This window comes from Canis lupus, chromosome 8, assembly GCF_048164855.1.
Source record: "Canis lupus baileyi chromosome 8, mCanLup2.hap1, whole genome shotgun sequence".
NCBI classification, from domain to species: Eukaryota; Metazoa; Chordata; class Mammalia; order Carnivora; family Canidae; genus Canis; species Canis lupus.
In genome coordinates this window covers 76,513,562-76,529,713 of record NC_132845.1, presented here as the reverse complement: position 1 = coordinate 76,529,713, position 16,152 = coordinate 76,513,562, and the positions used below count along the sequence as shown (strand labels likewise).

At 41.0% G+C, this 16,152-nt stretch overlaps 1 protein-coding gene and 1 long non-coding RNA gene across 3 annotated transcripts; one reads left to right on the top strand and one right to left on the bottom strand.

Moving 5' to 3' along the window:
- The first annotated feature begins 217 nt into the window (after nucleotides 1–217).
- LOC140639126 (uncharacterized) lies at nucleotides 218–9,495 on the top strand. 2 transcript variants are annotated; one of them, XR_012035980.1, is made up of 4 exons: nucleotides 218–620; nucleotides 2,199–2,323; nucleotides 2,413–2,583; nucleotides 3,226–9,495. It is a non-coding gene; the product is annotated as an uncharacterized lncRNA (long non-coding RNA). The 2 variants fall into 2 exon arrangements; XR_012035979.1 differs by lacking the exon at nucleotides 3,226–9,495 and having other exon boundaries at nucleotides 220–620; nucleotides 2,413–3,211.
- Nucleotides 8,858–15,743, bottom strand: SBDS (SBDS ribosome maturation factor). The gene is made up of 5 exons (XM_072837584.1): nucleotides 15,400–15,743; nucleotides 14,658–14,787; nucleotides 12,871–13,071; nucleotides 11,362–11,526; nucleotides 8,858–9,626 (listed from the first exon to the last, which is right to left on the bottom strand). The coding sequence occupies exons 1-5, from the start codon at nucleotides 15,525–15,527 to the stop codon at nucleotides 9,498–9,500; spliced, it is 753 nt and encodes a 250-aa protein (XP_072693685.1). The 5' UTR covers nucleotides 15,528–15,743; the 3' UTR covers nucleotides 8,858–9,497.
- Nucleotides 15,744–16,152: the final 409 nt, after the last annotated feature.

Sequence of the window (16,152 nt, the reverse complement as noted above, 5' to 3'; positions counted from 1 at the left end):
AACAAACTTAAAGAAACTCATTGATAATAATACAATAATACTAGGGAACATTAACTCACAGCAATGGACAAACCGACTAAGCAGAAAAATAATAAGGAAACAAGGGCTTTGAATGACACATTGGGCCAGGTAGACTTAATAGACACAGAGCATTCCCTCTTTTTTTTTTAATTTTTTATTTATTTATGATAGTCACACACACAGAGAGAGAGAGAGAAGCAGAGACACAGGCAGAGGGAGAAGCAGGCTCCATGCACCGGGAGCCCGACGTGGGATTCGATCCCGGGTCTCCAGGATCGCGCCCTGGGCCAAAGGCAGGCGCCAAACCGCTGCGCCACCCAGGGATCCCTCCCTCTTTTTGAGTACACATGCAACATTACAAATCAGTACAAAAAGATTGAGATCATACCATGCATATTTTCAGACCACAACACTATGAAACTTGAAGTCAACCACAAGAAAAAAAATTGGAAAGACCACAAATAGATGGAGGTTAAAGAGCATCCTACTCAAGAATGAATGGGTTAACCAAGAAATTAAAGAAGAAATTTTAAAAATACATGGAAGCAAATGAAAATGAAAACACAACAATCCTAAACCTTTGGGACACAGCAAAAGAGGTAAGTATATAAGTGGGAAGTATATAGTAACACAGGCCTTCCTCAAGAAGCAAGAAAAGTCTTTTTTTTTTTAAAGATTCTACTTATTTATGATAGACATATAGAGAGAGAGGCAGAGACACAAGCAGAGGGAGAAGCAGGCTCCATGCTGGGAGCCTGATGCAGGACTCGATCCTGGGACTCCAGGATTGTGCCCTGGGCCAAAGGCAGGCGCTAAACCGCTGCGCCACCCAGGGTTCCCGAGAGTATATAATTCTAAGTGAAATAAGTCCATCAGAGAAAGACAAATACCATATGATTTCACTCATATGTAGAATTTAAGAAACAACACAAATGAGTAAAGGGGAGAGAGAGAGAGCAAGAAACAGACTCTTAACTATGGAAGGAACCTAGGTGGAGGAATGGGTGAAAGAGGTGATGACTCAGCATGATGATCACTGGGTCACATGGAATTGTTGAATCATGATATCATACACCTGAAACTATTATAACAAGGTATGGTCACTATACTAGAATTTAAAAAAAAGAGATATCACCAGATTGTTTTCCTTAAAGGTTGTTGCAATTTACACTTCTATCAGATAATGCATGAAAGTGCCTGTTTCTCCACATTCTTGACAGTATCAGAAATAGTCTTTTACTTTTTCTTCAGTATGATGGATAGAAAATGATTTCTCATTACTTTGCATTTCTATGAGAGAAGTTGACTATCTTATTCTGTGTTTATTTCAAATTACTGTCCATCCAAGTGCTTGGGATGAGTATAGGAGCTTTATAATGGTTTGTCCTAACTTGTTGGCATTCCACCTGTCTTATTCTTCCAACCATATTTTCTTTAAACTTTCTTGAAATGTCTTTTGTCATTCAGAAATGTCACCTTCATGTAGTTAAATCTCTTACTATTTTCCTTTATAGTTTCCAGGTTTCTGTTTTCCTTAAGAAAGACTATTTTACTCTTGGGTTAGATATTTTCCTATATTTTCTGACACTTTTCATGGCTTTATTTCTATACTTAGTTCTATAGTGCATGTAAAATTAATTTTTCCTCTATGTTAGATGTAGGAGACTGTTTAGATACACAGCAGATTATGCAAATGTTATTTAGCAATCAGCCATTTTTTGGTCACCATAATGAAACATTTGTGATCTATAATTTCTTTTTTTTTAAGATTTTATTTATTCATTCATGAGAGACACGGAGCGAGGGAGAGAGAGAGAGAGAGAGAGAGAGGCAGAGATACAGGCAGAGGGAGAAGCAGGCTCCATGCAGGGAGCCCAACATGGGACTCAATCCCAGGTCTCCAGGATCATGCCCTGGGCTGAAGGCGGTGCTAAACTGTTGAGCCACCCAGCCTGCCCTAGAATTTCTACATAAGACATTACCACAATCTTAGCAGTTTAAATGTACTGGTTACCTTGAAGTTCTGTATGTCAGAAGCTCATACAATGTTGTGTGTCAGAAGCCCAGTATGGGTCTCACTGCGGAAAATCAAAGGGTCAGCAGGGTTGTGTTCCATCCTGGGGGCTTTAGGAGAAAATTGTTTCCTTACTATTCCAGGTTTTTTTTTTTTTTTTTAGAATTTAGTTCCTTTCAGCTGCCCATTTCCTTGGTGGCTTCCAGTGGAGGGTCCTTCCCAGCTTCTGGAGGCCCTTTGAGTTCTTTGGCTTAAAGTCCCATTCCTTTATCTTCAATGCCAGCAAAGGTAGGTAAAGTACCTCTCATGCTGCAACCCTTTCCTGCCTCTTTTTCCCCTGTACATTTTTTAAAAAGATTTTATTTATTTATTCATAGAGACAGAGAGAGAGAGAGAGGCAGAGACACAGGCAGAGGGAGAAGCAGGCTCCATGCAGGGAGCCCGACGCGGGACTCGATCCCGGGTCTCCAGGATCACACCTCGGGTTGAAGGCAGCACTAAACCGCTGGGCCACCGGGGCTGCCCTGCCCCTGTACATTTTTGAACCAGTCAGTCTGCTTTCCTCTTCCATTTTTAAGGGCACATATGATTATACCGGGACCATCTGGATAATCCAAAATAATCTCCCCATTTTAAAGTAACTTTAATGCCATCTGCAAAATTTCTCTTGCCATGTGGAGAAGTATATTCACAAGCTCCAGGGATGAGGGCATGGGCATGGGCATTTTGGTTGGGTGGGTAGGTGGGCAGAGGCATTATTTTGCCTACCAGAACTTCTTTTATCATATATTAAATTTTCATCTGTTTTGGGTTTGGGCCCCACATTTCTGGGCTCTGCTCTATTACATTGGTTGACTTGTCTATTCTATGCCTTGATCTACATTGCCTTGATCATAGCAGCCATGCAGATGGTTTTATTATTTGGTAAGACAACTTTCTCCTGATTGACCTTTTTAAAAATTGTCTGGGCAGCCTTTGTTCCAGGCTCCTCATCTCATCCAAAGTGATTTGGTTAGTAAGTTTGGATCGCCCTAGCAGGGAGTTGGGAAAGCAATCATGCAATTATTTTTTAATAAAAATTAAACATTTTTAAACATCTTATAAAAATTCTTATGCTAAACATTTTATAAAAATTTCTTTTTTTTTAAAGTTTTATTTTTTTTATTATTATTATTATTTTTTTATGATAGGCACACAGTGAGAGAGAGAGAGGCAGAGACACAGGCAGAGGGAGAAGCAGGCTCCATGCACCGGGAGCCCGACGTGGGATTCGATCCTAGGTCTCCAGGATCGCGCCCTGGGCCAAAGGCAGGCGCCAAACCGCTGCGCCACCCAGGGATCCCCCATAAAAATTTCTTATACATAAACTCATAAACATTGGGACTATTGTTGAGAATAAGGATTTTGAAGTTTGGCAATCAGCATTTTATTAAGGACTAGCTGGCTTCCTTGGGTTGCTTGGGAGAATGAACCATTATACATAAATCTGGGCCTTTTGAGACAAAAACACACTATGTAGAGTTGCTCCTGTGAGAAGCAGCTTTGTGATAAATAAATACCTGTGATTTTTTATTTTTATTATTATTTTTTATAAATACCTGTGATTGATTGCCCTTGTGTCTTTGGATCAGGAGATTTATATTTGCAAGCAGCTTAATCTGCATTACCTATTTCATCCATCCCCTACCCACTCCTCTCTGGTAACCATAGTTTGTTCTCTATCATTAAGAATCTGTTTTTTTATTTTGTCTCTTTCTTTACTCATTTGTTTTGTTTTTTAAAGTCCATATGAGTGATATGGTATTTGTCTTTGACTGACTTATTTCACTTAGTATTACACCTTATAGACCTATTCATGTTGCATATGGCAAGATTTCATTCTTTTTGTGGCTGAATAATATTCCATTCTCTCTCTCTCTCTCTCTCGTGTGTGTGTGTGTGTGTGTGTATAAAATATATTCTTTATCCCTCATCAGTTGATGGACATTTGCTTCCATAATTTGGCTATTGGAAATAATGCTGCTATAAACAAAGGGGTGCATATATCCTTTCAAATGAGTGTTTTTGTATCCTTCGGGTAAATACCTAGTAGTGTCATTACTGGATCATATGATAATTCTATTCTTAATTTTTTGAGGACCTTCCATACTGTCTTCCACAGTGGCTGCACCAGTTTGCATTCCCATTGACAGTGCATGAGGGTTTTTCTCCACATCCTCCCCAACACTTTTTTCTTATGTTGTTCATTTTAGCCATTCTGACAGGTGTGAGGTAATATCTCTTTGTATTCAGGAGTGTATTCCCCTGATAATGAATGATGTTGAGCATCTTTTTATGTGTCTGTTGGCCTTCTGTATGTCTTCCTTGGAGAAATGTCTGTTCATGTCTTCTGCCTTTTAACTGGATTATTGGGGGGGGGGTTGGTGTTGAATTGCGTGTGTAAGCCCTTTATGTGTGTTGCATACTAACCCTTTATCAGATCTGTCATTTGCAAATATCTTCTCTCATTCAGTAGGTTGTCTTTTAGTTTTGTTGTTTACTTTGGTGTGCAGAAGTTTTTTTTATTTTGATGTAGTCCTAACAGTTTATTTTTCTTTTGTTTCCTTTTTATCAGGAGACATATCTAGAAAGATGTTGCTACCGCTGATGTCAAAGAAATTACTGCTTGTGTTCTCTTCTAGGATTTTTATGGTTTCATAGCTCACATCTAGGTCTTTTAATCCATTTTGAGTTATTTTTGTGCATGGTATGAGAAAGTGGTCCAGTTTTCCCAACACGATTTGTTAGACTTTTTCCTATTGCTTATTCATGTCTTCTTCGTTGAAGATTAATTGACTACATGATTGCGAGTTTCTGAGCTTTCTGTTCTGTTCCATTGATCTATGTGTTTACTTCTGTGCTAGTACCATACTGTTTTGATGTATTGCATCTTGAAATCTGAAATTGTGATATTTCCAGCTTTAGTTTTCTTTTTTGAGATTGCTTTGGCTATTCTGTGTCTTTTGTAGTTCCATATAAAATTTAAGATTATTTGTTCTTGTTCTGTGAAAAATGTTGCTAGTGTTGTGGTAGAGATTGCATTAAATCTCTACATTGCTCTGGGTAGTATGGACTTTTTAACAGTATTTGTTCTTCCAGTCCACGAGCATGGGATGCCTTTCCATTTGTTTGTGTCATCTTCAATTTCTTTCATTGGTGCTTTACAGGTTTGAGTACAGCATCTTTCACCTCCTTGGTTAAGTTTATTCCAGGTATTTTTATTATTTTTGATGCAATTGTAAATGGGATTGTTTTCTTAGTTTCTTTTTGCTGCCCTTTTTTTTTTTTTCTCTAAGATTTGTTTGAGAGAAAGAGATTTGTTTGAGTGGCGGAGAGGAGGGGGCAGGGAGAGAAGCAGAAGGAAAGAGTCTTAAGCAGATTCCCGATGAGCAAGGAGCCTGACACAGGGCTCAATCTCATGACTCTAAGATCACGACCTGATCCAAAATCAAGAGTTGGTCGCTTAACTGAGCCCCCCAGGTGTCCTGCTGTTTCATTATTAGTGTATAGAAATGCAATGGATTTCTGTACACTTATTTTGTATCCTGCATCTTATCAAATTCATTTATCAGTTCTAGTAGTTTTTTGGTGGGTTATTTGGGGTTTTCTTAGTATCATGTCATTTGCAAATATTTTTTTTAAATTATTCATTTGAGAGAGAGTGTGAGTGAGAGAGAGAGAGAGAGAGAGAGAGCACAAGAAGGGGGAGAGAGGCAGAGGGAGAAGCAGGCTCCCTACTGAGCAGGGAGGTGGATGAGGGACTTGATCCCAGACCCTGAGATCACAGCCCAAGCTAAAGGCAGATGCTTAATCAACTGAGCCACTCAGGCGCCTGCAAATAGTGAGTTTTATTTCTTCCTTAGAAATCTGGATGCAAAAAAAAAAAAGTAATCTGGATGCCTTTTATTCCTTTTTCTTGTCTGATTGCTGTGGCTAGGATTTCCAGTACTAAGTTGAATAAAAGTGAGAGTGGACATCCTTGTCTTGTTCCTTAACTTACAGAAAAAGCTTTCTTGCCATCGAGTTAAGAGGATAGTGATGGGTTCTTCATATAAGGCCTTTATTATATTGAGATGTGTTCCCTCTAAACCTACTTTGTTGAGTTTTTATCATGAATGGATGTGTTGTCACATGGTTTTTCTACATCTATTGAAATGATCATATAGTTTTTATCCTTTCTTTTTGATGTTGTGAAATTGAATATTGAACCACTCTTGTATCCATATAATCTGCAAAGTTTTATTTGTAAATCCATAAACTATTTTACCTTAATTACATGCAAGATTTCTAGTCTTGATTCATTTTCTCTCTCCATGTGACAGTAAGAAATAAGCCTGTGGACCTCATCACTTGAAAAGTATGTTAACTATCCTTGGTGACCACAAGAAGAGTTCTACCATGAATTTTTTGGGCATTCAAGTGGCTCAACAGATGGAAAAACATCCTGAGATATGGTGTGAGTGTAGGAAACAAGTCTACTTTCCTCTGCAGTAAAAATGACTCTGCCTTCTTTAACTCCACAACTCATTTACCTCCACTCTCTGTTAACCAGAAATCTTATCCAACTAGGAATTTGGTGAAACCGAAAACTCTTCCAGGGTATTTGGAACGGGCCCCCAGCAACTCAACTAGGTGTATTGTGAAATCATTCCTCTGTAGGAGCTGCAATAGCCAAATGATATTTAGGTCAAGATTATACTTTTAGCTCGGAATTGTTGCCATAAAATTCCACTTATACTCATTAACTTTCCAAGTACCATGATAGGTATATACACATGGAGATGAAAAATCAATGGCCATTGTCCCCTCAGCTATTACTGTCAATGGCAAAATATGTGCAACCATCCACCATTGTACAGCAGCAGAAAAATGTTTTCCAATAACCAATACTTTGAATTTCAGTAATGTGAGAGCAGGCTGGCAAAAAACTTACAAAGATAACGAGACTCATTACTACCAAAGTTGTAGAGAACCTCATGATGTGGGCTTGAGGGTAGCATGCAAGAAAAAAAAAAAAAATCAATGGTGTTAGCTACTGCTTAGGAGTTTTTTTTTTTAAGATTTTATTTATTCATTCATGAGAGACACAGAGAGAGCAAGAGGCAGAGACACAGGCAGAGGGAGAAGCAGGCTCCATGCAGGAAGCCTGATGTGGGACTTGATCCCAGGACTCCAGGATCACACCCTGGGCCGAAGGTGGGCACTAACCGCTGAGCCGCCCAGGGAATTCTACCCCATTTCCCATCACAGTCCATAGAGTACAGGTGTTTATGACAGCCTGGGGCAAATAAATGTAAGAGAGACTGGTTGCAGGCAGAGACTCCGAGAGCTGGGGGTGGTGGGGGTGGGGGAAATCTGTGCATCTGTGCAGACCAGAAACCAAGTGGCATATTAGCATGCATCAGTATGAAGGGTGGGAAGCCTTAGCTCAAAGCTTGACACCCTTTCTAGCTTTAAAGAGGGATTTGACCAAGTCATTCACTGGACAAATTTGTCATCTCCCATCCTCACCTCTGCCAGCCCTCACTGAGAGAGCACGTATCAATCCACAGACATTTAACCCACGTCTATTGGGTCCAAAGGCACAATGGCTCATCTCCTGCCCTTGAGGAGCTCACCATCTAGCATGCCAGGTGGGAATTTTGTAAGCCGCTCTCCAGAACGCAACATAGGGTGAAATCCAGGCCTATGAGGGGTTTCAAAGTGGCGTGAGGTCCATGGGCTGGAGCAATTGTGAATGGGTATAAGCAACGCTTCGCAGAAAGAAGCTATGCCAACAGGAAAGGACTAATTCTAAAATATCATTTTGACCAAACATACACAATACAGCTTATATTGAGAAAGCAAAAGAAAACAGCTCAATCCTTAGAACTTTAAAACAACCCATTATAGCACCGGTCCTGGGAGCATGATTGAGAACCAAAATTTTTACCTACTTTTGAGTAATGAGATTTATATAAGGCAAACAGTTTTTAATGTTTAATGTGTGACTCACAGGTGATCTACATTTGACATTTCTTAAAGGTCTGGCTTTTTAGGAGATGAATAATGAGGATGAGAAAAACTAAAGGAGATGTTCTAACTGGTGAACTTTCCTACTCAAGATGCATCTACTGAACATTTCCAATCTTGAGGACTTCCAACCTGAAACACTGATTATCTAAGCTGGAGATAAGCTTCACTGGCTAAAATTATTTTCTGGGCCTTTGAGTTTAGATCATCTTTATGAAGCAATAATCTGTACCAGTAAAATGGAATCAGAGGGCCATCTTAAGGACTGGTATCAAAACAGTAATTCAACATTACATATAGTGTTCTCAACTTATCAAGCAGGAGTATTTCTTCTAACACTATGAGAAGCAACTTTAACTTCATAATTTCAAATGGGCCATTTCTGAGTGCTTGTATCAGCAGTGAATTCTATGTGCTTATAAAACCCATCTGGACCTGTTCAATTCAAAAACTCTCAGTTAAAAAGTTCTGTCCACGAAACACAACCACATGTTCATTTTGAGTAAAACACTATAGAGTATCTCCTTTGAAGACAAGCAGATTTTTAAAAACTTGCACGTGGTCCATTTAAGTGTTTAAGTACTAAAATACTTATATTCAATTACTTCCTAAACGATTAAGATTTATCAGGTGTCCATCAGAACAGGCCCTGTTCTAACCACTCGCCATTCCTCAAAGGACTTATTTCATCCTGCTGAGAACTCTCCAACCCTACCAGACAGAAGGCAGAGGAAAGGGAGCTTAGAAGCTGTCTAGAAACACAAGACACAGTTTAATAAAAATAAAGAGTGGTTTTATTGGTTACATATAATTCAGCTATATTAATATATATTATAAACTTTAAGGATTAGAAACAAATGACTTTATTCTTTACCGAGAATAATCTAGTTTATGGCAGCACATTTAACGAATATTCCTTCAGTCCTGCAGTCATCACAGAACTATTTTTCAGATAATCAGGAAGTCATCATCCAAACTTTGTATTAGGTCACATGTTTCATTAAGTACAAATAAGACATTATGTTTTCTTCAGCAAACACTCCTTTTGTCATATTGTCATACCCTCCTGCATTTATTTTATCACATATAATGTGCAAAGTTTAACTTTTTACCCACAAGAGTTGCCTCGGATAAATTGCACATTGGGAAGTACAAGGCACGAGACAGTAGCAACATGTTACTCTGCCCTCTGCAGCTTGGATTTTTCGTTTTTGCCTAAAACCCCACTTTATCATTAAAACTAAATGAATCCCACAGTGTAATACTCATTAGGAAAGTCTTTTTGTGTATACGTTACCACAAAGATAGAAAATGTCCAACAGTTTGAGCAAGTATTTAGCAGACCACAGAAAAGAGGACTGTGGGAAAAGAAAATACTTTAGTGTTTTAGAGCTGAAGAGCTTGATGGATGTTATTCAAATTTCTCATCTCCTTCTTCCACATCTTTCAAGTTGAGTACTTCCAAAGAACCTTTGCCTTTTGTCTCCTTTTTTATTAGCTCATCAATTTCTCTGAAGCAGCCCGGGTCAATTAGACACACCTGAAACACGGAACACAGCTGCTCACCACATGAAGATGAGCAAAGCAACAGTATGAACACGGCTTTAGCTCCTCTAAGACAAACACATGACACTTTCCGGATGTCCCTGCTGCTACAGTTCTACAATGAAAGAGCGAAGACAATGCACAGGGGAGCAGACGGGGTTCTAGTCCAGCGTCTCCCCCCCCCCCAATTTTTATTTAAACTCTAGTTAGATAACAATGAAATTTTGGTTTCAAGAGTAGAATTTAGTGACTCAAGCTTACATAATAGCAACCAGTGCTCATCATAACTAGTGCCCTCCTTAAGGCCATCCCCCACCTATCTCCTCTCTCCATCAACCCTCAATTTGTCCTCCATCATTAAGAGTCTTTTATGGCTTGCATCTCTATTTTTGTCTTTCCCCTCTTATTTTCACCTGCTAGGTTTCTTAAATTCCACATGAGTGAAATCATATGATATTTGTCTTTCTCTGACTTATTTCATTTGGAATAATACCCTCTAGTTCCATCCACATAATTGCAAATGCTAAGATTTCATTCTTTTTGATATCTGAATAATATTCCACTGTGTGTGTGTGTGTGTGTGTGTGTGTGTGTATGTATACACCACAACTTTATCCATTCATCAGATGATGGACACTTGGGCTCTTTCTATAGTTTGGCTATTGTTGATAATACTGCTATAAACACCAGGGTGCACGTACTCCTTCAAATCAGCGTCTTTGGGTAAATGCCTCGTAGTGCAATTGCTATATTGTAGTGTACTTAATTTTCAACTGAGGAACCTTCATACTGTCTTCCAGAACCTTCTACTGTCTTTATGCATGTAGGCCCTGTGACGGGCATCAACCTCCTTGTCTGAGGACTTCTCTGGATTTCTTGGCTGTAAAGTGAATGGGACTAGAAAAGTATAGTTCTTTTTGTACTAAAATTTAGCATGAACATTTATAGTTCCAGGAAAGTACCTCTTTTTATTGACATCTGAAGGAGAAAATCTTGAAAGGCCCATTTAGAAATCACGTGTAAAGTTTTGAAAAGATTTGACAACTTCAGAATGTCAGATGTGTTGTTTCAGGTTTAGAATGAAATGCTCAACAATCCCAGTCTAGAGTTCATTTGAACTGAAGCTGCTGCAAAGTCCTAAGGGATGAGTTTGCAGACAATGGAATCTATACTGTGTCTGACACTGTAGGGTGAGGTTCTAAGACAAAATTCTTTGGCTGCTTCTATAAAATGTTCTGTGATAGGGCACCTGGGTGGTTCAGTTGGTTGACCACCTAACCCTTGGTTTCAGCTCAGGTCATGAATTCAGGGTTGTAGGATTGAGCCCTGTATCTGGCCCCGAGCTCAACATGGAGTCGGCTTGAGATTCTCTTTCTCTCAAATAAATAAATGGATCTTAAAAAAAAAAAAAAAAAAAAAAAAAAAGTTCTGTCGTAAATGAGGCTGTTCAACTGGTCTTATTTCCAATTTCCTCATAATAAGAGACTCACTGTAAAACATATACTCTCATCCAAAATAAGCATAGAATCACCTAAAAAAAATCCAAAGTGTGTTTAACTACAACTTAATTTCACTTAGACCTTTACATTTTTACTTATTACTTAATTAATAAGAGGTTTCTGGAAATGTCTTACTGTTCTTACCTTCTAAATATTCATTACACATTTATGACTAGAGAACAGACTACTTTGGTAACAAGGAAGCAAAAGAGTAAGAGTGTTTTGTCTTACAATTTCTAACTGCTGACCGTAGTCTTCACTCTCTATGACCTTGATCAGTGGCTTGAGCTTTTCTTTCAGCTTCTTCCCTTCATTCACTGGGAGAAGGAACCGGAGTCTCATGTGAGCACGTTCGATCTGCATTTTCTCCTTTAACTGCTTTATCACCTCCAAAGCCTAGCAAGACAAAATTGAAAACAATGGCCACTTCTTTGCCCCTTCTGCTGCATTACTTTCTAAGGGATTCAAAACAAAGCAGTTTCCACCTGGCTGAATTAGGCGGCGGTTCTTCGACAGGACACAGACAACAGAAACATCAGTAGGAAAAAATAGATAAATTGCACTTACAGAACACAAACTTTTGTGGTTCAAAAAACTAACAACAAAGTGAAAAGACAACCCATTAAATAGGAGAAAATACTAGCAAATCACACATTTGATGAGGTATCAGTATCCAGAATATATACAGAACCCTTACAACTTGATAATGAAAACACAAATGATTGAAAAATTGTCCAAGTAGTGATTTTTCTAAAGATCACATGAAAATATGCTGAAATCATAGTTACCAGGGAAATGCAAATCAAAACCAGAATGATACATAAAAAAAAAAAAAAAAAAAAAAAATTATACATCCAGTTTGGCTGTAATAAAAACGGTGGATTAGACAACTCCAATATTCATGAACGAAATATGGTATTTCCACACAAGTTATTATCAAGTCCTAAGAACGAATGAAGTACTGACATGTACAATAACAGGTAGGAACCTTTAAAGGACACATATTGTATGATTCCATTTATATGAAATGTCTGGAATAGAAAAGTCCACAGAAAACAGAAAACAAATTTGCCAAACACTTGTAAGAGGGAGAAAACAAGGAGTGACTGCTAATGTTGACAAGAGTTTCTTTTGGTGGCAATGGAAATATTGTCAAATTAGGGCAGACTGCAGGAACTTTGTGAATAGACCACTGAACTGTTCCCTTTATAAAGATGACTTGTGTGGCATGTGAAGTACATATAAATAAATAAAATCTAAAATACAGAGTTGGAATAACTCTTTAAAACTCCAAGTTTTGGGATCCCTGGGTGGCGCAGCGGTTTGGCGCCTGCCTTTGGCCCAGGGCGTGATCCTGGAGACCCGGGATCGAATCCCACATCGGGCTCCCGGTGCATGGAGCCTGCTTCTCCCTCGGCCTATGTCTCTGCCTCTCTCTCTCTCTGACTATCATAAATAAATAAAAATTGAAAAAAAAAAATTAAAAAAAAAAAAACTCCAAGTTTTATCTCTAAAGGTCTGATTTGGAAAGGAGATGAGAGTTGTAGTACATTTGGACTTTGTTAAAAAAAATTCCATTGCTCCTCCCTACGAGCCCCATCTTCTCCTCCTCCCTCCCCCAAATCTCCGACCCAAGTGCTTCCAACTAGTATTTTATTATTACAGACCGACTATTTTAATGTTTTCTTCAGAGAAAATTGATTTTCACGTGGACACCTTTTGACATTAAAAGCCACTCACCTGCTGTTTTGTACTCTTATTGGTTTTGACTGAATAGTGGATGTCCTTCATGGCTCTCTCAATAAGGATAACAGTATACGGTCTCTTTGTTTCAGGGTTCACACACTTGTCAGCTACGATAGTTGCAATGTCCCTGAACATCTGCTCCAGCTGCGTATGCCGTTCTTTATCTGATACTTGAACCTCTCCTTTAGTTAAAATCTAAAAAAAAACCCCAACAGATTTAAATAAGCAATGTCTTTATTGCACGTCACTTGTTAACTAACCACAAGAATTAAGAACTTGGGGAGAAAATTAAATTCCATCCTTCTCAGCTATTGATTTACAAGAAATAATTTGACCTTCACCTAAAGGATATACTGGATTATCTTGTGCTCGAATATCTTATTTAGGTGGAGAAAAGGGCAATTTAGTAAAAGTTGTAAACGGTGAAAACCCTGAAAAGAAATTCTATTTTCAGGAATATTCCACTACAAATATATAAATGGACAAAATAAGGCAACTCAGTAGATTTAATTTTTAGAGACTTGGCAAAATTGTTCATGTCCTGAATTATTAAAAACAGCACTGCACAACAAAGAAGCCAAATAATCTTATTAAAACAGAGAACCTCAACAGACATTTTCTCTAAGAAGACATCCAGAAGGCCAACAGACACATGAAAAGATGCTCAACATCACATGATTTGCATCAAGGGAATGCAAATCAAAACCATAATGAGTTATCACCTCACACCTGTCAGAACGGCTAGGATGAAAATAAAACAAGAAATGGTGTTGGTGACGACGTAGAGAAAAAGGAACTCTCATGAACTGTTGGCGGGAATGCAAACTGGTGCAGCCACTGTGGGAAAGTGTGGAGGTTCCTCAAAAAATTAGAAGTAGAACTACCATATGATCCAGTAATCACATCTCTGGGTATTTACCCCCCAAAAACAGAAACACTGACTTGAAGATACATGCACCCTTATGTTTACTGCAGCCTTACTGATAACAGCTATGATATTGGACACTGGACTTAGGACAACCTAAGTGTCCACTGACAGATGAAAGGATGAAGATGTATACACAATGGAATAGTACTCAGCCATCAAAAAGAGTAAGTCTTGCCATTTGCAATGATGTGGGTGGACCTACAGGGTATAATGCTAAGTGGAAGAAGTCAAAGAAAGACTAGCACTGCATGATTTCACAGCAGACGAACAAACAAAAAGAGACAAAAAGACAGACTCTTAACTAGAGAGAACTAGTTGCTAGAGGGGAGGTGGGCGGGGAATAGGTGAAAATAAGGGGGATTAAGAGGTTCAAACTTTTCATTTTAAAATAAGTCACAGAAGAAAAGAACAGCATATGTACTATATTTAGTAAGACTATAGTAACACTTCAGTGACAGGCGGTGACAGGACTTATCCCTAATTTAATTATACTTCAATTAACAAAGTGATGCCACAGAGACACCTGGGTGGCTCAGCTCATTAAGCCTCTGACTTTTGAGTGGGGCTCAGGTCACCATCATGTGACATCAAGCCCCCAGCTGGGTTCCGAGTTGGGTTCCGTGCTGGGCATGGAGCCTGCTTGAGATTTTCTCTTTCCCTCTCCCTTTGCCCCTCCCCCACCCCTTTCTCTTAAAAAAAAAAAAACAAACAAAAAGAAGTGATGATGTTTAGGTCAAATTATCGTAGGATAATCCACTCCCCCCAAAATAATGTTTTAAAGCTTAACATACCTCTAGGTCGTTCTGCTATAAAGAACATTAGGGTTGATGAGGCTGTAGCTGCTGGAACTCACCTGCTTACAGATTTCTGTCTGGTCGTCTGTTCCAAAGGCACTGATCAGATCTTCCTTCTTTGCAACCTGACCTTTAGAAACGTTTACGAACACTGAGTGGGTCTGCAGAACTTCATCAAGGTCTTTTTCCCTTAGGACAGAAGAGAAAATTCTAAGTGAACACAGGAGAAACTTGGAAATTCATTCACAGATACAAGATGGCAACAATATAAAAAGCAAGAAACAGCAAATGCTCCCGACTGACCCCCAGGGAGAGGGAGCCCTGGAAACTGAGCGCCGCGTCTGCGGCCCCACGCACGTCTCCTCGGGAGAAAACCGCCTGGGAGGGGGAGGCGGGCCGCAGGGGGTCCGCGGAGGGCGCGGCGGGGTGGGGCGCGGGGTGCGGGGTGGGGCGCGGGGTGCGGGGTGGGGCGCGGGGTGCCGGGCGGGGCGGGGCGCGGGGCGCGGGGCGGGGCGCGGGGCGCGGGGCGCGGCGCCGCCGCCAGGGCCCCCGACCCCTAGATGGCAGCACCGGGGACCAGCGGGCGGAGACCCCCGAACGCCCGAAGACTCGGTCGCGGCCCCTCAGCGGTACGGCGGCGGCAGACCCCCAGGTGGGGCTCCTTGGCCGTAGCTCTTAAGTCACCGCCCAAGCGGACAAGGGCCGTGACGACGCGCTACGCCGGGAGCGGCAGCGAGTGCTCGCGGCGGCCCTGCCCCGCGGCCCGAGGCCCCGTCCGCCCGCAGGGGGAGGCTCACTCACACGCCGCTCCGCCAGCCCACCACTTTGTTTTTGTAGCAGGCGATCTCGAAGCGCTTCCCGGCGCGCTTCATGCGCACCACCGCCACGTTGGTGAGGCGGATCTGGTTGGTGGGGGTGAAGATGGACATGGCCGCTGCTCACACGCCCGCGCCGCCCGCCTCAGGGCCGCCGGCACCTCCTGCAACGACCCGGCGGCGCGCGGCCCGACCGCCAACTGCCCAGGCGGCCGCCACAGCACGGCCGGCGGACTTACTGCGCAGGCGTCCGCTGTGGCCGAACCCGGCAGACGAGAAGCGAGCAGCGACGCCTGCGCACTGTGGCTTTTACGACATCGCTCCGCGCCCGGCAGGAGAGGCGCTCTGCCGTGACGTAATGCAGTTCCCGCATGAGCTCAAGAGCTCTGATTTGCTGGCGACGTTGATGCTTTAGCGACCGGGAGTTCCGCAGCTCGGGGCCACACCCACCTTCCCCTTTTATTGTGGAAAAAGTTGTAAGATAAAGAAGTCGAGAAAAAAGTATGATGAACAACTCCCTTAAGCCCATCCTCCCACTTCAACAATTATCAACATTTTGTCATTCTTGTCCTATTTTTTGTTGGGAGTGGTTTAAAGCAAGTGACAAGCTCCTAGCTTTAAACACGTCATTGTATTCTCACAGACGCACCCAACAAGATCGACCGAGGTTCTTAATACCCTCTAACAGCCCGGCCATAGCCAAATTTCCCGAAATAATGCCTTTTTTACAGTGTGTCTC

What these genes read in the sequence shown, in the direction of transcription:
- SBDS (XM_072837584.1), bottom strand. Translation starts at nt 15,527, where the DNA reads ATGTCCATCTTCACCCCCACCAACCAGATCCGCCTCACCAACGTGGCG. An exon ending in GTGGGCTGGCGGAGCGGCGT is followed by an intron (nt 14,788 to 15,399) that starts GTGAGTGAGCCT and finishes TTCTGTCCTAAG; the next exon opens with GGAAAAAGACCTTGATGAAG. An exon ending in ACGGTCAGCAGTTAGAAATT is followed by an intron (nt 9,627 to 11,361) that starts GTAAGACAAAAC and finishes TCCGTGTTTCAG; the next exon opens with GTGTGTCTAATTGACCCGGG.